This window comes from Stomoxys calcitrans, chromosome 2, assembly GCF_963082655.1.
Source record: "Stomoxys calcitrans chromosome 2, idStoCalc2.1, whole genome shotgun sequence".
In the NCBI taxonomy this organism is placed as follows: domain Eukaryota; kingdom Metazoa; phylum Arthropoda; class Insecta; order Diptera; family Muscidae; genus Stomoxys; species Stomoxys calcitrans.
Window position 1 is genome coordinate 211893784 of NC_081553.1, and position 23084 is coordinate 211916867.

The 23084-nt window shown below is 38.4% G+C and overlaps 5 protein-coding genes across 6 annotated transcripts in view; 3 read left to right on the top strand and 2 right to left on the bottom strand.

Moving 5' to 3' along the window:
- The window catches only part of LOC106088799 (transcription initiation factor TFIID subunit 12), a 41380-nt gene extending 36668 nt beyond the window's left edge, over positions 1–4712 (bottom strand). Inside the window, exon 1 of the mRNA XM_013254483.2 lies at positions 4622–4712. The gene's annotated coding sequence lies outside the window, so the exon portion shown is untranslated. The remainder of the gene's footprint in view (positions 1–4621) is intronic.
- LOC131995366 (zinc finger protein 436) lies at positions 194–1841 on the top strand. Its single transcript, XM_059364070.1, has 2 exons — positions 194–437; positions 494–1841. Exons 1-2 carry the CDS (start codon positions 285–287, stop codon positions 1784–1786), a joined length of 1446 nt encoding a protein of 481 aa, XP_059220053.1. The 5' UTR covers positions 194–284; the 3' UTR covers positions 1787–1841.
- Positions 4713–4985: 273 nt separating the features above from the next.
- Positions 4986–6844, top strand: LOC131994979 (zinc finger protein 391-like). Its single transcript, XM_059362330.1, has 3 exons — positions 4986–5186; positions 5245–5579; positions 5639–6844. The coding sequence occupies exons 1-3, from the start codon at positions 5040–5042 to the stop codon at positions 6669–6671; spliced, it is 1515 nt and encodes a 504-aa protein (XP_059218313.1). The 5' UTR covers positions 4986–5039; the 3' UTR covers positions 6672–6844.
- A 1400-nt stretch (positions 6845–8244) lies between these two features.
- LOC106088783 (zinc finger protein 354A) lies at positions 8245–11944 on the top strand. Of its 2 annotated transcripts, XM_059362328.1 has the most exons (5): positions 8245–8305; positions 8412–8480; positions 8990–9178; positions 9236–9579; positions 9640–11944. In XM_059362328.1, the coding sequence occupies exons 3-5, from the start codon at positions 9032–9034 to the stop codon at positions 10667–10669; spliced, it is 1521 nt and encodes a 506-aa protein (XP_059218311.1). In that variant the 5' UTR covers positions 8245–8305; positions 8412–8480; positions 8990–9031; the 3' UTR covers positions 10670–11944. The 2 variants fall into 2 exon arrangements, with proteins under 2 accessions (XP_059218311.1, XP_059218312.1); XM_059362329.1 differs by lacking the exon at positions 8412–8480 and having other exon boundaries at positions 8251–8305.
- A 3253-nt stretch (positions 11945–15197) lies between these two features.
- On the bottom strand, positions 15198–21103 carry LOC106088787 (zinc finger protein 761-like). The gene is made up of 7 exons (XM_013254467.2): positions 20881–21103; positions 20423–20820; positions 19368–20355; positions 16817–16820; positions 16581–16738; positions 16125–16522; positions 15198–16061 (listed from the first exon to the last, which is right to left on the bottom strand). The coding sequence occupies exons 1-7, from the start codon at positions 21028–21030 to the stop codon at positions 15239–15241; spliced, it is 2919 nt and encodes a 972-aa protein (XP_013109921.2). The 5' UTR covers positions 21031–21103; the 3' UTR covers positions 15198–15238.
- Positions 21104–23084: the final 1981 nt, after the last annotated feature.

Sequence of the window (23084 nt, forward strand, 5' to 3'; positions counted from 1 at the left end):
AAAAATTTGGACTTGAAACTGAATCTGGCACTAAATTCTAATTTCAAATTTAAAAATTAAAAAAGGTTCGTTATGGCTTTGCTTGCAGTAGACATAGGTAAATGCACTAAGTTTTAATAGCATTCAGTTTCACAAGAGAGGGTTGAAAGGCGGTTGAACATATGTTGCACAGTAAGAATAAGAAGAAGCACCATTGCAAACAAAATTATACCAACAAACAAATTCAGAGATACAAAAGTTATGAATAGATAAATCCTTTTTTAATTTATAATCCTTCCTCAATAATGGATAAAATAGTCTTAACACATAATTTCAACCAATGTCGTACATGTCTGAATAGAGGCCATAATTTGCAATCTCTTGAAGAAATGACTCAAATTGAAACAGCGCAAAACATATCGTATGCATTTGTATTAAACGAAGTGGCTAAAATAAATGTAAGACTTAAATCCATCAAGGGAAATTTTTATTAAAAATAAATGTCTACTTTCAGGTTTCATTAGATGAAGATATGAGAAATGAAATGCCTCATTCCATTTGTAATTGCTGCATACAAAAATTAAAATCTGCCTATGCTTTCATACGGCAAGCTAAAAATGCTAATGAGCAACTATGCTCACTGCACAGCCACAATCAATCCTTGGATTGCTTACAAGAATCCGAAATAGACATTAATGCGTGTCTAGAGATAAAATTGGAAAATGAAAAGGCGGCAATTTCAGAAGAAAGCAAACATGAACATGATAATGCTCCAACGCCAGAAAGTATACATGGACAACAAGTGCATGCAATTCAAACTTCTGAAGAAAATGAGTTACAATTACAGATAGATCTTCACTGTGGGCCCTATCAGGATTCTGATTCATCAGAAGAGCAATTGGATGATGAACCCTTTCAAGATGCATTGCCAAATGATTATGAAGAACCAGCAAAAACTTATAAGAAAAAACATATTACAAAAGATGAAGATAATATAGCAGTGCCATGCTTAAAGTGCAATAAAATTTTTAATAATTCAAAAGAGCTAACACGACACCTGCGAAATACCCACCTGCCTGAAGATCAGAAATGTGCATGTCCATTATGTGGCATAAAATTTACTCGTCCCTGCAATATGTACAAACATATGCGTACGCTGCATGACCCAGAACAAGTTAGGCCATTATTGCCTGGAAAGGAGAAACCCTTTCAATGTGAAAAATGTCCCCGTAGATATACACAAAAAAGACAATTGAATTGTCACATCAAGGACAAACACAAAAACGGAGAGGAGTCGAAAAACGAATCTTTCAAAAGCACACCAAGTGATACAAAAAAGAAATCTGAAGTAAGACCACTTTGTTTTGTATGTGGCAGTTCATTCTCAAACAAAGCACATCTAATTGTACACATGACCCGCCATACTGGCGAAAAACCTTTTCAATGCGATTTATGTGACAGAGCGTTTCCTCGTATATCAGACTTGACCTGCCACCGGCGAATACACACAGGCGAAAAACCGTTTAAATGTAAGCTATGCGAAAAGGCCTTTAGAGTGTCCACAAAGTTAGCCACTCACATGCGTTCACATACCAACGAAAGGCCTTATAAATGTAAACAATGCGAACGCACTTTTAAATATTCCAAGGATTTGAATATACACAACAGGGTTCATACGGGTGAGAGGCCATATTGCTGCACAGTGTGTGGCAGCACATTTACACAAAGTAATTCTCTAAAGGCACATCGTACGAAATTGGGTCATATGGATGAAGAGCCATCATCGTTAATGCATTTTATAAGTTAAGCCATTTGAATATGGCATGTTCCATAAAAGAATAAAACTAATACTACAAATCGTTATTATTATTGGGATATCTAAAATTGAAAAAGAGAAAAGGTTAACGAAATACATTTTTTTTCAAGTTTGCGGCTAAGCCTTATTGAGCTGAAAAATTGTCTAATTATAGGAGATATGTCGAATATAAATGCTTAACTGAACTTTTTCATTAACTAGTTGAGATCGGCCTGCACCGCTGCTCCCTCTTTAATAACTTTTGGAATAAAATTTCCTTCAGTCAAATACCTTCAACTCGAATCTCGATTAAACTTTTGCGTCTATACGGGGATTTTTGGGAAACAATTCCAACTTTAATCTCATATTCGTTCTCTTCTCGCGAATTTCTTTAATTTGAGTCCTATATTGTCCTGATTATTCTATATATTCATTATTGGTGTTTTGTGGTTTGGCCAAGTAGCTTAGGTATGGTTGAAACGAGGGTTTCCGAATTAATCCGCCCCATGCGACTATGGACATACACCTACTACTACGGGCAGGGCCCCTTACTTGTTTTACCCCTATCTTTTATTTGAGCTCTATATTGCCATAGTTGGTAAATAAGTCATAGTTGGGAGTGTTTCGAGGGGTAGAATGGCCCCTCAGATGTTTTGCCCTGATTGTGGATATGGAAACCAGACACATTTACCATGGTAGGTAAATATGTCTGGTTTAATTGTGTTTTGGTGGTGGGGAGGCAACTCTGAAAATAGTTAACAAATTCGTTTTCTACTCTTAAATACCCTTCATTGAGTCCCATATTGCCATGATTGGTATTTATATCCCGTTAGAAGGGTATTGGTGTGGGCGGTCCCCCCAGATACCCAAACCCAAATTTGGACACCAAAGATTTTTTTTTAAATTACTAGAAAAATGCGACCAAAATTTTGCTAAAATCCTACTACTCATTTTTTTGGAAAATGGGGTAAGGGGGAGAGTCCGCTCCCCCTTCAGATATATACTGCGCCTTCAGTGAAAATCGGTTTAGCCGTTTTTGAGTCAATATGGAACAAACAAATATATACGACAAATATATACAACAAACAAATATATATAACAAACAAATAAATTATTTTTATATGTAGGAGATGTTCGCGACATTTTGTTTGAATATTGGAAGGCATAAATATAATTCACGTACCAAATTTCAACCAAATCGGATGAATATTCAAGTCCAAGAGTTCAAAAAGACAAATCGGGGATCATTAAATTAGCGCTATACCTATTTATGAACCTATCAGTGACGCATTATGTTGTATGCTATAAGTTTCAACTTGGCTAGGATTTAAATTGTGGCCAGTTGGGTAGAAAAGAGAAGTCGTTGTATCGATTTATAATATAAAATAAGGGTTATATTTATGGTTTATATGGGAACAATGTACCAAGCTGATATAGCTGATAAACAGACATAACTAGATCCACTAAGAAGGTCCAGGAGAGTATATACTTATAACAATATATTAATTTATACAGAACAATATTTCAAGCTGTTACAAGTGGTATGACGAAAGTATGTAAAAAAAAATGATGACTACGCCCTATTCGATGATAACGGCTTGTGTCCCTCTAATTCTTTCTTATTATTATTAGATACATCCAATGAATAAGTCGGACGGATACAGCCATTTTCTTGTATTGAAATTGTGAGGATTTTTGCTGCCATCTTCATCCTAACAATATTCGTCTAAAAACAATAAATATCCCAAACATATTTTTATAAAATATACCCCTTACAGTGATTATAGCCAAATTAGGGCTATCTTACAGAAATTCGTCACCAATACATCGGATATACCTATATATAAAATCAGAATGCAAAGTAGTGCACATGTCCGCCTATGACATAATGTCCGCATATGATTTCAAAGTAGGAGTAAGAAAAAGAGTTTTTTTGAGTCAGATTCAAGGTAAGTTTCGACACAGATATTAATGAACAGCAGGGGGTTTGGCCCCTAGGGGGGTCCACGGGCCCGAGCCCCAAAAACGGACTTCATATTCGAGTTCCTGGGACCAAAATTAGGGGGTATGCAAAAAAATAGATTTTTTTTTTGCGAACTACCCGTATTTTACATATTCAACCTCAAATTGTATATTCAACCTCAAATTGTAAGGACTTATCTTTAAGCTAATACTTAAATCGAGAAGCACCCATTGTTATGAGGAGTTTCCCAGCTGTTCTATATAAATACGTTGGTGCGAGAATGTGATGTTTTCGAGTAGCCAAATCTTTATCCATTTTCGTGGAATTCTATACCTATCATCTATGGTTACGCCGACACACACATATATGGCGCTTCTTTTCGTAATAGGTAGGTGGAGTCAAATGCGAATGTTATAATATAGAATAAAGGTTTTTACAAATATAGTACATAGGTATACGTCGGATATATAAGCGAATTTAAAGTGATATTGACTTCACAAAAACACCTTCTAAACATCTATTAAAAAAAATCGCCTCGCTGTGTTTTTGTACGCATGCGATTAATATTAAGCTAAAAATTGAATCAGACAGGAATAGTGCAGCAACAACAACAATAACATGTGTAGTTTTACCGTTCAGTAGAATGTTCGAGACATTTTGCAATTTTTGCGCAAATGCCGCAATGTATTCGGAGCATGTATTCCTATTAAACAAAAATTAAATACATCTTACTTAGAAAGAATCTGCATTAAGAAAATCCATTCCACTACCGAAATTTTGTGAAAAATATATACGGTACAAAATTCGAAAAAAAATTATAATGAAAAAGAAATGGGAAAAACACAATAAAATGGAAATTGTTTTAAAATTCCTTGAAAACTTACCCCTTGTATAGGAACTGAGTTCGAAAGGTACACAATATTCCATGAATAGTTAACAATTTTTTAATAATATATTTGCTTACTTTTGTGCGCAATGCTTTAAAACTACCGCGTTTTTAATTTTCACAACGACTGCGCAAAAAAATGTCAAACTAAATCGAATTAGTGAAATAGCAAAGCATCGATTGGACAGTAACGCGTTCATAACGGAACAAATACTTTCAATCAGTTCAGCAGAGTACTCTGTTGACCATTTTTATGGCTGGTTCTCGAGTTGGTATTTGAGAAAGTACTGTTTTCTTTTCAGCTTGGTACCATTTTAACAATTTTATTTATCATCCCTGGTGTAAAATCAATCTTTATTTAGACAGTTATCAAACGTAGAGTTGTAGAAAAACAAACACTTTAAGGAGAGTTAAAAATGAACAAACCGTGCGATTTTAGTAAACGATGTCGAACTTGTTTAAGTCAAACAAAAGGTTTACAACTTCTCACCAAAATGGTATTTGATTTGCCTCAGCAACAAAGAACATTTGCCGATTTACTTTACGAAGTAACCAACATAAATGCAAGTCCGCTACAACTATTCAGAACTACTCCTCCTTCAGAAGATTAATTTTTTTCAGATATCCAAAGACCTGGACACATCTGAAATGCCACAATACCTTTGCCCTGCTTGTTTGCGAAAGCTAAAATCATCACATGCATTTATAAAACAGGCTAAAGAAGCCGATGATAAATGTTTGTCCATGTTAAGAGAAAGAATGATGGAGAATTGCATGAACGAAACCGAAATAGATATAAAGCCATCATCCTTGGAAATTAAAATAGAAACAGAAGATGTGGAATATACAGATCAACACATACATGAAATAAAAGAGGAGAACCAGGACTGTCCCATGGATAATTCTTTAGAAGATGATGCTAGCATAAGTAATCAGGATCAAAACAATACCAAACAGTACGTTTCTTATAGCTGTGAAACAATAATTTAAAATTTGTATATATTTCTTCATAAAGGCAAGATTTTAACGACATGAGTGATAGTGATTGGTCTAAAGAAGAAAGGGATGCTGATAGTGAAGCAGATTCCTCAAATTTTAGCAGCGAAGAAGCCTTTAAAAGCCCTAGCATGTACGCACATAAAAAGAAACCTAAAAGTAAGACATCGGCCTGGGAAAAATGTGATCTGAAAGATGAGAATCAGGATATTGCGGCACCATGTTCGCAGTGCGATAAGATTTTCAAAAACTCCAAGGAATTAAAATGTCACCTGAAAAATGCCCACATTCCGGATGATGAAAAGTGTGCCTGTCCTTTGTGTGGTGCTACATTTACTCGTTCTTGCAACATGTATTATCATATGCGTACCATACAAGGACCAGAAACGGTTACATCATTACTTCCCAAAAGAGAACGAACCCATCAATGTGATAAATGTCCCCGAAAATATTCAAAACTGAAATATTTAAAAAGTCACATCAAAGAAAAGCATGAAGGTAAAGACGAACAGTCTGATGTCCCAGATGGTGAAAAAATTCCCGCACCGGCAAAGAAAAAGACGGAAGCTCGTCGGCCTTTGTGCTCCATATGTGGCAGTTCATTTCCCAATAAGACTCATCTGACAGTACACATGCGGCGACATACAGGAGAAATGCCTTTCAAATGTGATCTGTGCGATAGAGCCTTTCCCCGAATATCAGAACTTAGATACCATACTCGCGTGCATACTGGAGAAAAACCATATAAATGTAGTGTATGTGAAATGGCCTTTCGAGTTTCCTCAAAATTGTCATCCCATATGCGATCCCACACCGACGAACGGCCGTATAAATGTAAAGAGTGTGAAAAAAGTTTTAAGTATTCCAAAGATTTAAATATCCACATGCGCACTCATACGGGCGAAAGACCATACAGCTGTAATGTGTGTGGCGTTACTTTTACACAAAGCAATTCACTCAAGACTCACCGTATGAAGTTGGGCCATATTGAGGAAAGTATGCAAACTACCAGTAGATTTAAATGGGAGGGAATAAATATTGAAAATAGTTAATTTTACAAACAACATTGACTACGGTTTTTTATAGCGGCGAACAAGGACATCAATATCAATTTCAAATAAAACAAAAATCTGGAAAAGGATCCGTTTCAACAAAAATGCGAATAAGTCAAACTCTAAGCCAACATCAATAAAAACTTATTCAGAAGGAAATTAAACAATTAAAATGATGTGTTTATCAATTGGCAAAATCTAAGAAGTTGGCGTCAATCCTATATCAGAAAAGGAATATATCCCAGACCACTGTCAGATATGTTTTGGATTGTCTCCAAGAATGCTATTCACTCGAGAGCTGTTTTTTGTTGTAGTAGTAGTTGTAGCAGTTTATTGTGTTCTATCTTTCGTCTGCTTGATTCTGTTGAGGGGGTGCGTCCACAGGGATCTGGGTCTGAGTCGAATGGATCTGGCTGGGCAGTTAAACAGGTGACGTATGGTCGTGCGGTCCCTGGTTACAATCGGGACATACATCTTGCACGTCGGCATCAATCCTTGCTCTGTAGGAGTCGAGGCGGCTGCATCTGCCGGAACGTAATTGAGCCAGAACCACTCTTGTTTGACGGGGGAGATCAATTTGTTCAGGTGCAAAGGGAGGCAGTCGTTCTCCAAGGACTACATTTACCGCATCTCCTACCGTGTTTGCATGAATGCTGTCTAGACCTGCCTGATATTTCGTGTACGTGAAGTGTACGTGTTTTTTATTGTAACAGTATTTTGTGTCTAATATCCATAATTTAGAAACTGACATTTTGTTAATTTGTTTCCAAAGCTATCTGTAGGACGAGTAAGTGTGGCGGTGCAGAATAAAATATAATGCTTATCATAGGCCAGGTGGAATTCAAACCACTGTATCTGAGTAATCGTAGTTAAGGTAGAATTATCCTGGTTTTCCCATGGTATATGTTTACCGCTTCGAAATCTTACAAAACTTCGTGAATACGATTCGGGCCTGGCTGATACGGGCCGAGTTGACATCTTTGGGCGGTACTTGCCTATCCACAAGATGATTTCGAAATTTCTTTTCATTTCCTTTTCATCGGTTAGGTGTCTGAAGCATAACGCCATCGTGTTTCACCCTTAGTAACCGAAATACATCTTTAGATTTCTTCCAGCAAAATAAACGACAAGACCAAATATTTAGACATTTACCCTTTCACAGATATCATTAAATGACCATGCATGGCATTGTAGCTCGCAAATGTCGCCAACATGAAGAGGGGATAAACACCGCTTTGTCCGATGTTCCCGCCAGGATTCGAACGCGTTCAACATCATACGCTACAATGGCACGAATTCGATATCCGCATTCAGGGTGAAGTGTCCCCACCCTAAAAAGATATTAGAGAGTTAAAGAATGCGCAGCGAAACGGGTCCGGTTCGGCTAGTTTAAAGTAAAATACAAAATTAAAACGCAATTTACACTCTGCAATACTAAAAAATAAAATGCAAATCAATCTGGTAACACTTCACAATGTTATACAAAGAGGATTGAAATTACAGAGAAATGTTTATACTCTCAAAAAAAAAATTGACAACAAATGTCAAGCTTATAGGTGTCGGTAAAGGTGGAGTTACATACCTCGCGCAGCACTTATGCGCAGAGCACAAGGCGCAACAGTTATGATTTGAAGGTGATTACTGTTCAAATTTGTTTTGCAGATCGTAAATTAGAGAAATTATTTAATTAAAATCATATCGAACCACATCATTGCCAATTTCCATTGATATTAACTTTAGAAATGATATAAAAGACGCGACCCAAAGAACGCATCAGGGCGCATCTGATTGCTTAAGCACGTATAAGTGGTATGTAACTCCAGCCTTTCAGTTTTCATAAGACTTGTATTATGTATTTCGAATACGAATAGAGCGAGCTCTAATCGGCATGTAATCTCATATGTATTGCACTTTTTTATATACTGTATCTACATCTATGTTCGATGAAATCAAAGCGGGATTTAATCGAAAAAGTTGCATATTTAATCCAAAATTCATTTGTTATATTATTTTTTGTACGTATCATACGATGTGTACAACTTACAGAGTTTTTGTTTTTCTTTTTGAAATTACATATGACATGGCAGCTTATTTAACCAGAAATTCGTTTTCCAGGATATATGTAACTTTCATACAAACTTCATTGCATTACCCTATATAGTACTAAAATAAAACACTGCTATCAATTTGGTACCATTTCAACTATTCTATTTATCATCCCTATTGTGAAATCAATTTCGATTTTTAGACAGTTACTAAAGGTCACTCACAGACGATAAATTATAATATAAATTATTTATTTATTGTCTGCGCTAAAGGAAGAGTTATAGAAAAAACAAACACTTTAAGGAGAGTTAACAATGAATAACCCGTCGGATTTTAGTAAACGATGTCGAACTTGTTTAAGTCAAACAAAAGGTTTACAACTTCTCACCAAAATGGCATTTGATTTGCCCCAGCAACAAAGAACATTTGCCGATTTACTTTACGAAGTAACCAACATAAATGTAAGTCCGCCACAACTATTCAGAACTACTCCTCCTTCAGAAGATTATTTTTTTCAGATATCAAAAGACCTGAACACATCTGAAATGCCACAATACCTTTGCCCAGCTTGTTTGCGAAAGCTAAAATCATCACATGCATTTATCAGACAGGCCAAAGAAGCCGATGATAAATGTTTGTCCATGTTAAGAGAAAGAATGATGGAGAATTGCATGAATGAGACCGAAATAGATATAAAGCCATCATTCTTAGATATTAAAATAGAAACAGAAGATGTGGAATATACAGAGCAAAGCATACCTGAAATAAAAGAGGAGATTGCTACGAACGAAGACTGTTCCATGGAAAATCCTTTGGAAGATTTTGTAAGCACAAGTAATCAGGAGCAAAACAATACCAAACAGTAGGTTCCTTTTAGCTGTGAAACATTAATTTCAATTTGTTTATATATTTCTTCATAAAGGTTAATTTTCAACAATGTGAGTGATAGTGATTGGTCTGGAGAAGAAAGGGATACTGAAAGTGAAGCAGATTCCTCGAATTTTAGCAGCGAAGAAGCCGCTAAAAGCCCTAGCATGAACGTACATAAAAAGAAAAATGGAAGTAAAACTTCTGCCTGGGAAAAATGTGATCCTAAAGATATTGAGGATATTGCTGCACCCTGTTCGCAGTGCGATAAGATTTTCAAAAACTCCAAGGAATTAAAATGTCATCTAAAAAATGCCCACATTCCGGATGCTGAAAAGTGTGCCTGTCCTTTGTGTGGTGCTACATTTTCTCGTTCTTACAGCATGTATTATCATATGCGTACCATACATGGACCAGAAACTGTTACATCATTACTTCCCAAAAGGGAAAAACCCCATCAATGTGATAAATGCCCCCGAAAATATTCAAAACTAAAATATTTAAAATATCACCTCAAAGTAAAGCATGAGGGTAAAGACGAACAGTCTGATGTCCCAGATGGTGAAAAAATTCCTGCACCGGCAAAGAAAAAGACGGAAGCTCGTCGACCTCTGTGCTCCATATGTGGCAGTTCATTTCCCAATAAGACTCAACTGACAGTGCACATGCGGCGACATACAGGAGATATGCCTTTCAAATGTGATCTGTGCGATAGAGCCTTTCCCCGAATATCAGAACTTAGATACCATACTCGCGTGCATACTGGAGAAAAACCATATAAATGTAGTATATGTGAAAAAACCTTTCGAGTTTCCTCAAAATTGTCATCTCATATGCGATCCCACACCGACGAACGGCCGTATAAATGTAAAGAGTGTGAAAAAAGTTTTAAATATTCCAAAGATTTAAATATCCACATGCGCACTCATACGGGCGAAAGACCATACAGCTGTAATGTGTGTGGCGTCACTTTTACACAAAGCAATTCACTCAAGACTCACCGTATGAAGTTGGGCCATATTGAGGAAAGTATGCAAACTACTAGTAGATTTAAATGGGAGGGACTAAATATTGAAAATAGTTAATTTTACAAACAATATTGACGGCGGTTTTATACAGCGGCGAACAAGGACTTCAATATCAATTTCAAATAAAACAAAAATCTGGAAAAGGATCCGTTTCAACAAAAATGCGAATAAGTCAAACACTAAACCAACGCCAATAAAAGCTATGTCAGAATGAGACTAAACAATCAAAATGATGTGTGTATAAATTGGAATATAGCTCAGACCACTGCCAGAGATGCTGTGGATTGCCTCCAAGAATGCTAATTACTCGGTAGAAGTTATTTGTGTTATTGTAACCGTATTTTGAATATCCACATCAAGAAACTTGAAATTTGGTTAAGTTACGTCCAAAGTGAATTTTTTGTAAGTCGATTGGGTTTGGCTGGGCAGAGGAACGTATAAAGCTTATCGTATATACAAGCAGTACACGTACCTAAAACCTTGGCATCAATTCTAGCCGATTATCTTAGTTAAGGCATTTGTCTTATCTTAGTTAAGGCAGAATTATCTTGGATGGCACAGGGAGGTTAATTTCAAGAAGCGTATGGTCTCCAAAGCATCATTTATTCGATAGATGTTTACCGCTTCTCCGAACCTATCCATAAGATGATGATTTCGAAATTTCTTTCCACTTTCTTTTCATCCTTACGCTTGAATCGGACAGCACTCATTGATATGTGAGAAGTTTGGCCCTATTGCTTCATGGTCAAATTTGTTGTAGACGGAAGCATAGCGCCATCGTGTACGACACTCAGTATCCGAAGTACATCCGCTGTTCATGTAGCGAACAATATGCTGAAGATGTTTTAGCAGAAATCTTAAAATTTCTTTCAGCAAAAAAAAAAAAAAAAAATGGCGAGACCAAATATCTTGACATTTACTTTTGGCAGATATCAAAGTAATGCCCTAAAGCTATGATCGTACAATCGTCCTCATATAATACAATCTCGATGCCGTCTGGAGGATGTGTATAAATTAAAAAGTGAAAAAGTTATCATCTTACCTTAAGGAACGCCCTGTTTCCCTTTACAGGGCTCCGTAGACTTATCCCTAAAATCCACGTACGACTAGTATGAAAAATCTTTGACTTCGACTCTTTCATAACGTATTCTTTATTTTTATGTATTAGTATTTATACATTTAGCTTTATTATACTGTGTAATTCGAATTTCAGACCGAGTAGGCTTAGTATAACTGAGTTTGTTACAAATAATTAAATAAATAAAATTCGTCCATGACCATTCGATAAAGGAAACGATGGGATAGAGATGGTCGATACAAATTTAATCTCAATGATGAGAGACCTCCTTTTTATTGCCGAGTCCGGTCGTCGGGCCGTAGAGCGACACCACTTGGTATAGGAATTTTTCACTGTGGTTCCAAACCGAAAAAAAATGTATTGAAATTTTGCCCTAAAAAATTATTTCGAGGGTCGCCCGCCCGGCCATTAAAAACGTCATTTGCATATTTAATAAAGATTGAAAGCGAAAGAGAGATGGTGGAAAGCTCTGTTTTTATGCGGAGTAGCTGCAAATGTGGCCGCGGGCAGTCAGCGATTTTCGAGAGGACAGTCTCAGTGAGGAGTCAGGTGGCACTGGCTATTAAATACTGAGTGCCAGTAATACTCGAGATGACAAAGCGAGTTATTGGCGCCTTCAAGTAACCAATGACCAACTTCAGCGTCTGTTCCCAGGTTAGGGGTGGCTGGAGGCAAGCGTCGGATGTTGGAGCAATAAATATTACAGTTTTAAAGGAAGTTCGATGGACTGGGAATGGCGTCACAACAACACCAAACGGTGACGAGCCATAAATCCGCATAAAAGCCCAATTTTCAACTTCAGGGTTATTTGTGCCCATGGCTCTATGGAAGACAAGGACTAACAGATCAAGAATATTTTCTACGAGAGAGAATATGACCGCCGCCCCGACCTTAATATTAAAATCGTTCTGTGTGATTTTAATGCGAAGATAGGTAAGGAAGACATCTTTGATCCAACTGTCGGAAAGTTTAGCATCAACCAGACAACGTCCGGTATTGGGTTGAGGCTAATAGTTTTCGCCGCGCCAAAAAACATGGTAGTTAGTAGCACCAGATTTCAACACAAAAATATTCACAAAGCCACATGGCTGTCACTCGATTAAAACACGAAACTGATCACGTTGTGATCGATGGAAGGCATTCATCCAGCGTGTTAGATGTACGATCGCTCCGTGGAGCGAATATAAATTCGGTTCACTACCTTGTTTTATTAAAGGTTTGCAACCGTTTGAACATGGAGAGGAAAGTACGATCTGACAGTGCACGGAAGCTGTAAATTGAAAAGCTGCAAACACAATAGATGGCAACGGCATACTCCACTCGACCCAACTACTTGATGAAAACATTCCTGGTTTCGATGATACAATGCCGCAGTGGCAAACCATGCCGCGAAATCCGTACTTTCTTGTTGAGGATATAGAAGGAACATTTTACCCTACTACTACTAGTGTCCGACGATGGCGACGAAGAGGATACCGCAAAACCAATCCATGATGATGATACAGAATGTTTACCTCCTAGTCAGATAGGCGTCCAAGTAGCAGTGACCCAACTGAAGAACAACTAAGCCGCAGGAGCCGACGGGTTACCCGCTGAACTATTTAATACAAGAGGCGACATGCTGATAAGGCGTATGCATCAGCTTGTCTGCGAAATCTGGCTAGAAGAACTAATAACCGATGATTGGAACCACAACATACTATGTTTCGTACACAAGTAACGAGCCAAGACGAAATGTGTCAACTGCAGAGGAATAAGTATCCTCCCCATCCCATACAAGATACTCTCGAGCGTACTGTGTAAAAGATTAAAACCCAAAGTCAATGAGATAATTGGACCCTATCAATCCAGCTTTACACCTGGTACCTCCACCCTAGGCCAGATATTCACACTGCGCCAAATCCAGGAAAAGACCCGAGAAGGACAAATCAACACTTACCATCTCTTTGTTGACTATAAAGCCGTTTTCGATACCCCTTTACGTTCAAAGGAATTTCAAGCAGTGTCTGAGTTTGGTATCCCTGCAAAATTAATAAGACTCTGCAGGATGAAATTTGCTGATACGCGTTCCTCAGTAAGAATGGGAAAGAATCTCTCGGAACCATTTAATACCAAACGATGTTTCAGACAAGGAAACAACCTGTCGTGTGATCTCCTTTATATCCTGCTGGAGAAGATTATACGAGATAAAGATGTGAAAAGATATGATACACTAATCATAATAGAACACATACTACTCGCCTGTGCCGACGACATCGGAATGCCTTTGAAAGAATCTAAAGTCAGTGAAAATGGGTCTGACAGTAAATGGAGATAAGACAGATAAAGAAAGTTGGGAACCACAAATTTGAGATAATCAGCAACTTTATCTACATCAGTACCGCCGCAACCGAAAGTTTTGAAATAAAGCGAAGAATTATACTGGCAAACAGATGCTACTTTGGATTAAGTAAGCAGCAGCGAGGTCACTCTCGACAGGCGAAGCCTACCCTATACAAGACACTGATACTACCCGTGTTGTTGTACGTTTCCGAGGCATGGGAACTTGTGAAAGCAAGCGAGGCAGTGCTTGGAGTGTTTGAGAAAAAGAATCTTCGTAGAATATATGGACCAGTTTGCGTTAATGGAGAATATAGGCGTCGTATGAACCACGAGCTGTATGATGACGATAGCATAGTTACACGCCACGCATCAAAATACAACGTCTGCGTTGGCTAGGTCATGTTGGCAGAATGGATGAAGAAGCTCCAGCAAAGAAGTCTTTTGAAGGCAAACACTGTGGTACACGCAAACCGGGAAGACCAAAAGCCCGATGAAAAGATCAAGTGGTTGGAGAGGCCAAAGAGAGAGCAAAGAGAGAGAGAGAGAGAGCAAAAGATCGAGGTGCTTGGAACGCTATTCTACGTAAGTTTTTTTTACAGTTTCTTCTGCATTTCTCAATCGAAGCCTTCCATCAGTAAACAGCCTTGTAGTTTGAACTTAGGTAAGGTAAGTTTTAAAAGAGGATGCGGATATTAATCTGTCTTATGTCACTACGGACATGGACATAAATACTAAAAAGTAACCTTCAAAAAGAAAATCTATGTTAGAAATTCCGTGCTACTTACAAAATCCATAGTTGTTTTTCAACCCACGCCCCTTAGTTAGTTGTTGTTGTATCAGTTGTACACTGAGGCGGCAGTTCTTCCCCATGGAGGACTTCATCCGGTCAATCCGGTACGTACAACCGTCTGCCATGGGATTGTTTATGTCTGTTTTTGTGTCCCAACCTAAGTGCCGGGGTCTGTTAGCCGCGGAAGCTGTTGCCTACTATATGTCTGGTAGCTCCTTGGTATGTTAATATCGGCTTTGATTACTGTCGTTTCAATCTTGTTGATGCATCATCCTCTGGAGGACTGACATGTATTACGACGAGTCCTGGTACGAGTATTCGAAGCTGTGGCATTTGTTGTTATTTTTTCCGGAACAATTTTTTTTAACAATATTTTACATATATAAAAAGAAAGGTTTATTTGTTTTATTTAAATATATTTTGTCAGAAAAAGGATTTAACTATTATTATCGCCCATATGGCCCAAATTCTTACGATGGATCTTAAGTGAATTACTATGTTTATACGTACGGCCACAGACAGTACACGTATATGGACGTTCCCCAGTGTGTACTCGAATGTGACTTTTCAAATGCTTGCGATCTCTGAAACTAAGCTCACATTGTTTACATTTATGAGGCCTTTCATTTTTGTGGTACCACCTATGGGAGCACAAATGGTGTGAGTCTCTAAAAGTTTTTGAACATATTTCGCATTTGTATGGCTTCTCTCCCGTGTGTACACGGCGATGGCTGTTCAAATCGAACCTCTGAGTGAAAGCTTTTTCACACATATCGCATTTAAATGGGGTTTCCCCATTGTGCCGACGCAAATGAGAATTCAAATGGGAAGTCTTTGAGAAGGAAGCGCCACATACAAAGCACAATGAACGAGTTTTCGCAACCGCAGCATTACACTCTTCTCCAGAGTGTTTTTCTCTTATGTGAGCAGTCAAATGTTTCTTATTTGCATATTTTCGAGGACATAGATCGCATTGATTGTTTTTTTCTCTAGCGGGCAATAACCCATTCGGCGATATCTTGTCATGCAATGTTCGCATATGGTTTTGCTGATATGCTGATAGGCAAGTAACAGCAATATCAGCATCTTTTTCGTCTTCACAGGTCTTAGTAACAGAATTTTTGGTTTCCCTTTGAGAAGACTTTCCGCAGTTCTTACTTCTAAGCTCATGTTTTATTTCTTCTTCGCTTTCTGTTTGTGAGACTTCTAAATCATCTTTTTGCGATGAATCGGAATTTAAGCCGTCATCGGTCAGCTTCCTTTTCTTACAAAAAATTGCATATATAATTATTTATAAAATGTCATATATTAGAAAAACTTACTCTTGGGTATATGGAGTTTCCACATTCGCGTAAGAATCTTCTGCAATAAATTCTTCCTTTATAATTGTCTCATCGAGACACTCGTTTTTGAGTAAAAATTGATCCAAAGAGGATTCGACATTCTCCTTTCTCATATCATCAAGAAATTCTTGATCCATATCATCTATTTCTTTTTTTATTTCAAAACATTGTAGTGGTGAATCTGTTCCAGTTTCTTCCATCCACTCCAGGTTTCGTTTATTGTTGTTGGCCACAATCAACTTTTTCCCATTAAGCAATGCCATGCATTTGTCATTGGTTTCCTTAGCTTGCTTTATGAAAGCATGACATGACACCAATTTATCTGAACATGAGCAGCAAATGAATTGAGGCATTTCCAAATCTTGGTCCTCCATGGCCTTCAATATAAAGATCTTTGTATATTTTGTTCACAAAAAGGAAACTGATATTACTTACATTGATGTTTGTAACTTCTTTAAGCAGTTGGGCATATGTCATTTCTTTAGGCTTCTCTTCTATCACAAATTGTGAAAGGGATTTCAAGCCCATTATTCGGCACAAACAGGTACGACACTGATTCTGCAAACTATAGTTATCTACAGACATCTTAAGGACTCATGCATCCAATCTTTTAATTTTTGTCTTATGTTTCTCCTTTGATTGAAGCTGCTATGTATGAATGTGTGAGCTACAATTCTGATGTTTTCGTTTGTCAACAGAGATGAAAAAGTAAATACTTGCTGTGTTTAGTGCTATCCAGTGCAAGCCAAAAGTTCTGAATAGTGCTTGTGCTGGCAAGTTATTGATATCATACGATAACAGATAATATGTGTGTTCGCGAACGTAACAGTAACAGTTTGTTCAAATTATCACAAATTTTTGAATGCTCGAATACATTTATTATCTTTTATTGCAGGTTATCGATAACTTACCTCTACAACTTTGCACTGATATTTTATACAGAACATCTTAATTGCACTGGATAGGACTAAAATAAAATACAGCAATGCAATAGTTGCAGTGTTTTATTTTGGCAATATACAGTGAGAATCAACAATTGGGCTTTTATTAAGTCTGTTCGTGTACTTTTGCAGTAAAAAATGTGCTGGAGAGTAAGCGTAGCCTTTGCTTTCTTTTGCTATTTATTTGAATTAAACAGCTGGTTTTTGATGTTACGAATTTCTGCTGGGGAAAAACACATCCAGCTGGGTTGCCAGTCCTTTGTCCCCAAATTTCGAATCCTGTGTCTCCAAAAATTTCTAAATGAAAGTGAATATCCCCGATAAAAATCCCCAATTTGAAAGGGTTTTTAAATAAAGAAAATATAATTAATTTCTTTGACAAAAATATTTTCAACTGGCGACCAAACCATCTTAGGATATGTGTCACGTGAATTCACGAATATGGATTTTTTGAAGTTGTTAAATATGGACAGCGATAAATCCAATCCAGGTGTACTGGAAAGATAACCATTTCTAAGTTGTTGTTGTAGCAGTTTATTGTGTTCTATCTTTTGTCTGCTTGATTCTGTAGAGTGTAAAGACCCAGAAACTTTGCGACTAAGATGGGGTGCGTCCACAGGGATCTGGGTCTGAGTCGAGTGGGTCTGGCCGGGCAGTTAAACAGGTGACGTGTATCGTGCGGCCCCTGGTTACAATCGGGACATACATCTTGCACGCCGGCTTCAATCCTTGCTATGTAGGAGTTGATAGTCCGACGACGACGACGCTTGTGACCCACTGATGGCTATGCTATGTTCGCACAGCACCTTGCGACATATTCAGTAAGATTATACTCCCGTCGTGAAGTGAGGCCAGAGCAAGATCGGAAATGTACCCACTCCATACACCGGTTACACCTCACCGACACCGACCGATGATGGAGGCGGTTCTGACACACCGAACAGGACCAGGGTCCGGGGTTCTTTTCAATCCTGGCACGGACCAGAAGCGTGCGGAAAGGCACTCCGGGATGTGCTTCTCCCATGACAAAAAAAGACGAACACGTACGCCGAGGCGGCAGCCCTTGCCGATGAGGGTTCCATCGGGTCAATCTGGTGCGTACAACCGGCTGCCATGGGATTGATTTGTATTGTGGAGGATAATAATTCTGACAAGCTCCTACAGGTGAGCAAGCTCCTTCCGGACCAAAGAACCGACCGCCACGGGACGTTGTAGTTATTGGTTATTTTGGTTGTTGGTTATTTAGGCTAGGTTTAAAAAAGGGTACGGATATTAATCCGCCCCATGCCACTATGGGTATACACCTAAGCCAGTATTCGGCTTGTTGTGTGCTCTTAATACTATAAAGTAAACTCGAAAAGAAAATCTATGTTAGGAACTCCGAGCTACTTACAAAATCCCTAATTGTTTTCCATAACACACCCCTAAATTGGTTCATGTCTGGTATTGTGTCGTCACCTACATACTGGTGTCTGTTAGCCGCGAAAGCCGGTCAATGGCATAAAAATGCTCCAACGTTGGTTATTTAAAAGCGCCAATAACTCGCCAACCATATCGATCATCATAGGCACTCACTATTTATATAAGGGGTTTATAGGGTACTTGGAAAAAACGTTTAGATTTATTTTTTTTGTGACCCAAAAGAAGATTAGTGTTTGGTAATAGAAATATACTTTGGTAATATATTATCTAAAGTAGTCTCCGTACTCTTTTGACAAACAGGTGTTATGTAGCTTTGAAGCAATTAACTTATATATCGATCGTTTTCGTAAAAGTTGAATTAGACTTAGGTGATACCAAAAATGTGGAGGCCACCGTAGTGCAGAGGTTAGCATGTCAGCCTATGACGCTGAACGCCTGGGTTCGAATCCTGGCGAGACCATCAGAAAAAATTTTCAGCGGTGGTTTCCCCCTCCTAAAGCTGGCAACATTTGTGAGGTACTATGTCATGTTAAACTTCTCTCCAAAGAGGTGTCGCACTGAGACACGCCCTTCGGACTCGGCTATAAAAAGGAGGTACCTTATTATTGGGCTTAAACTTGAATCGGACTGCACTCGTTGATATGTGAGAAGTTTGCCCTTGTTCCTTAGTGGAATGTTCATGGACAAAATTTGCATTGATACCAAAAATGTAAAAGATTTTTCGTGTAGACCTTAAAGCTCAATTTATATCGGAATTGCTTAGTAACCTCGCTTGCAAAGGTCAACTATACATTACAAATCATGAATATTTTATATACAAAAGGATTTTATATCTAAGCCAGAACAAAAATATTTAAACATTATCTTCCATATGTCCCAATTTCATACGATGGGCCTTAAGTGAATTGCTTTGAGTAAAAGTACTGCCACAGATAGTACACAGATACGGCCGTTCTCCTGTATGTATTCGATGGTGGATATTCAAATCCTTGGAGTATTTAAAACTACGCTCACACTGTTTACACTTATATGGTCTCTCATTTGTATGAGATCGCATGTGGGTAGCTAATTTGGTTGAGACCCGGAAAGTTTTCTCACATATTTTGCATTTATAAGGCTTCTCGCCAGTGTGTATGCGGCGATGGCAAGTCAGTTCGGAAATACGAGGAAAGGCCTTATCACACAAATCACATTTGAATGGTTTTTCTCCAGTGTGCCGACGCATGTGAACAATCAAATGGGCTTTGTTGGAAAATGAACCGCCGCATATAAAGCACAATGGACGAAGTTCAGATTTTCTCTTAGAATCCACAGCGCTTGTCGTCGCCACCTCCACCATTTCAGATTTCTCTTGGTTTTCGACACCATTGTGTTTAGCCCTTATGTGAAAATTTAAATGTTTCTTTTTTGTATATTTTCTGGGACATTTATCGCATTGATGGACTTTTTCTCTTGCTGGCAATAACACTTTCACTGATTCTGGATCATGCAATGTTCGCATGTGCTTGTACATATTACAGGAACGCGTAAATTTGGCACCACATATGGGACATGTACATTTTTGTTCCTCTGGTACATGAGTATTGCGTAAATGGCGTGCTAATTCCCTGGAATTGCTGAAAATTTTATTGCACTGCGTGCAAGGAACAGCAATATCATCGTCTTCCTTGTCTTCATAGGACTTAGATAGAGATTTTTTTGTTTCTTTTTCCAGGGAATTGCGGCAGGTTTTCTTCGAACAGCTTGAATCGTTGGATATGATATATTCTTCTATCTCTGTTTCAGAGACATACTCATCACATTTTCTAGATGCGTCGGAATCTTCGTTATCATGGTCTGACATCTTCCTTTATATATAAAAAGTTTTCATTTTTAAGATAATGCCAACTTTGATGTTTTAAAGATAATACGTACGCTTGTGTATTTGAGCTTTCCATAACGTTCGTTTCGTGGAGGTCGTCAGCATTAAGTTGCCCTTTTAGAGCAGTCTCATTGGAAAACTCTTTCTTAAGCACCATTTGACTCACAGAATGTTCAACAATATCTGCCATATCCTCAATAACTTTTTGTCCGCTTTCATCTTTTTCTATCTTTATTTCAACACATTGATGTAACTCAATTTCAGACTCCTGCAGACAGTCCAACTTTCGCCCATCGTTGTTGCCCACCATCAACCTGCCGCCCTTCAGCATTGCCAAACATTTTGCATTTGTTTCCTTGGCCTGTCTGATGAACGCATGGGAGGACATCAATTTTCGGGAACAACAGCTACAAATGTACTGTGGCATTTCTAAATTTTGTTCCTCTGTGATCTTTAAATTAAAGTTTTTTAAAGATATTGCCAAAACTAGCGGATTGTTTTTGCTACTTACATTTATGTTTGCAACTTCCTTTAGTATTTCGGCATAAGTCATTTCCTTGAGTTGCTCGACAACTGTAAATGTTGATAGTGCTTGCAAGCCTTTTATTTGATTTAAGCAGGTGCGACACTGATTCCGGAAACTATAGGTATTTTCATACATTTTGTTGACATTTATTTAGGAAACATAGCAATTAAACTACATAGCCTATTTATTCAATGTTTGTATCGTCTTGACACAAAACATATGTACGAAACGAGCTTATTTGACATTTCGGTAGCGTCAATCAATTTATAGTTACCGTTATTTTTGTTTATTTCATTTGAAGTCATATGTTTGACAGCACTGCTAGAAATGTCAAACGAGTTGGTAAAGAGCCCGAGCCCACAATGGAGGCAGTGGATTCAATGGAGAGGATCTAATCCTCTGGTGGAGGAAATAATACATTCGACTATACGTAGTCCAAAAACAGAATTTATGATTCCATTTTTTCAAGGCGTTTCTTCTTTTATACTTAACTCACAAATCTCATATTAACTTTAGCATCCCTTCAACCAAGGTTATCGTTCAACCAAGGTTATCGTTCAACCAAGGTATCGTTTGCCTTCAGGCCTGGTCCTAAAAACTTAGCTTACATGTCGCTTAAGGCATTCCCACAGATTCCAGTGTCCTTGGAGTGTGTAAGGTAGTCCCTAGTCTCGCAAGCTCGTCCGCTTTAGAATTCCCTGGGATATCTCTTTGGCCCGGCACTCAGAATAGGTGAATTTTGAACTGTTCAGCCATCTCGTTGAGAGATCTGCGACAGTCGAGAGAAAATTGAAATTGAGTTACATCATTTAATGGCTACCTGGCTGTCTGAGAAGATATTTATGCCAATCGTCGGAATGACATTTTATCTTAGCCATTCCCCTAACGGCAATTGCAACGTCATCCAGAGACAATAATATATCAAGAAATGCTACCATTGTATATTCCTTGACAGCGAGATAACCCTCTATGTAGCCGACTAGGTCGTAAAGGGTTGTTTCAGTAGATTTGCTTAACTATATGCATGCTACTGCCGCGACAGGCGATCTCCAGGGATATTTGCCCTAAGATATGTTTATATTAACCTCTCAAGAGTCTTCAGCATAATGGATGACAGACTAATAGGACGAAAATCTTTTGCCTTCGTGTGGTAGGCTTTTATTGCTTTCGGAATGAAAATGACCTTCGTGACATGACATGACATTCTGATACAAGCAGAGTATATCTCCCTAAGCCCTATCAAACACAGCTTGTAATTCAACCGGTGATACATCATCATTATCGCCTAAAGGATTTTCGGCTCAGACACAATTTCCCCAATGGCCTCCGACGAATGTATATCAGTGACAACCGCTTCTGGAGCCACGTTGTCCGTTGGAGAATTTCCCAAGAAATGTGTATCAACGAGTAGTTCTAGTGTTTCCTCACTAGACATTGTCCATACATTCTCTGACTTCTGGATATACCCCACCATAATAGGTCTCGTCGACAGAATCTTCCTTAGCCTAGAGGCCTCAAATGTCCTCCACGGAGCTGCATAATTCTACCCAGGATTTGTTCTGAGCCTTTCTAAGCTCGCCCTTATATTTTCTTAGCTCAGCCTTATAGATGTCCCAATCGTGTGGGGCTCTTGTGTCTTTTCCTCTGTTGAAGAGTTTTCAGCAGTCACCAACCACCATGGGGTGGGGTCCACCATGGTGGTCGCTCTGGGGTCCACCATGGTGGTCGCTGTTTGCCCCTTGGCTTGGCACTAGGGCATGCTGACACAAGCGAGTCATTCAAGGCCTTTGTGATCCGCTTGACCACTATGTCTATATCCTCCGTAGTTTCCACTTCCTTCCTTTTGTTGTCATAGTGTGTTGTGTTTTCATCCCTTTACCTCTTTTATAATCTTATAATCTACTCAAAACCATAGACCATATAGTGGACACCATTGCAGCCGGTTTTACATACCGGATTGACCCGGTAGATTCCTTCTTCGGCAAGGGCTGCCGCTTCAGGGTAGAACACACTGCTACAACAACAACAACCATGATAAAGAGTAGGACACCCAAGATATTGCTCGGATACAAGCAGAATGCTTATGTGAATATGAGTTCAATGGAGACCGCTCTGCAAAACGTTTTGCACAAAACAGACGAGTCTTTTTAACGCCTAAATGTATATGTTGGCGGTATGCATTGACAATG

Coding starts and splice junctions, on each gene's coding strand:
- LOC106088787 (XM_013254467.2), bottom strand. CDS start 21,030: ATGTATGAAAATACCTATAGTTTCCGGAATCAGTGTCGCACCTGCTTA. Junction 20,821..20,880: donor AGGAAGTTGCAAACATAAAT/GTAAGTAGCAAA, acceptor TTTAATTTAAAG/ATCACAGAGGAACAAAATTT. Junction 20,356..20,422: donor GAAAGCTCAAATACACAAGC/GTACGTATTATC, acceptor TTATATATAAAG/GAAGATGTCAGACCATGATA.
- LOC131995366 (XM_059364070.1), top strand. CDS start 285: ATGGATAAAATAGTCTTAACACATAATTTCAACCAATGTCGTACATGT. Junction 438..493: donor ACGAAGTGGCTAAAATAAAT/GTAAGACTTAAA, acceptor GTCTACTTTCAG/GTTTCATTAGATGAAGATAT.
- LOC131994979 (XM_059362330.1), top strand. CDS start 5,040: ATGAACAAACCGTGCGATTTTAGTAAACGATGTCGAACTTGTTTAAGT. Junction 5,187..5,244: donor ACGAAGTAACCAACATAAAT/GCAAGTCCGCTA, acceptor AATTTTTTTCAG/ATATCCAAAGACCTGGACAC. Junction 5,580..5,638: donor GATCAAAACAATACCAAACA/GTACGTTTCTTA, acceptor TTCTTCATAAAG/GCAAGATTTTAACGACATGA.
- LOC106088783 (XM_059362328.1), top strand. CDS start 9,032: ATGAATAACCCGTCGGATTTTAGTAAACGATGTCGAACTTGTTTAAGT. Junction 9,179..9,235: donor ACGAAGTAACCAACATAAAT/GTAAGTCCGCCA, acceptor TATTTTTTTCAG/ATATCAAAAGACCTGAACAC. Junction 9,580..9,639: donor GAGCAAAACAATACCAAACA/GTAGGTTCCTTT, acceptor TTCTTCATAAAG/GTTAATTTTCAACAATGTGA.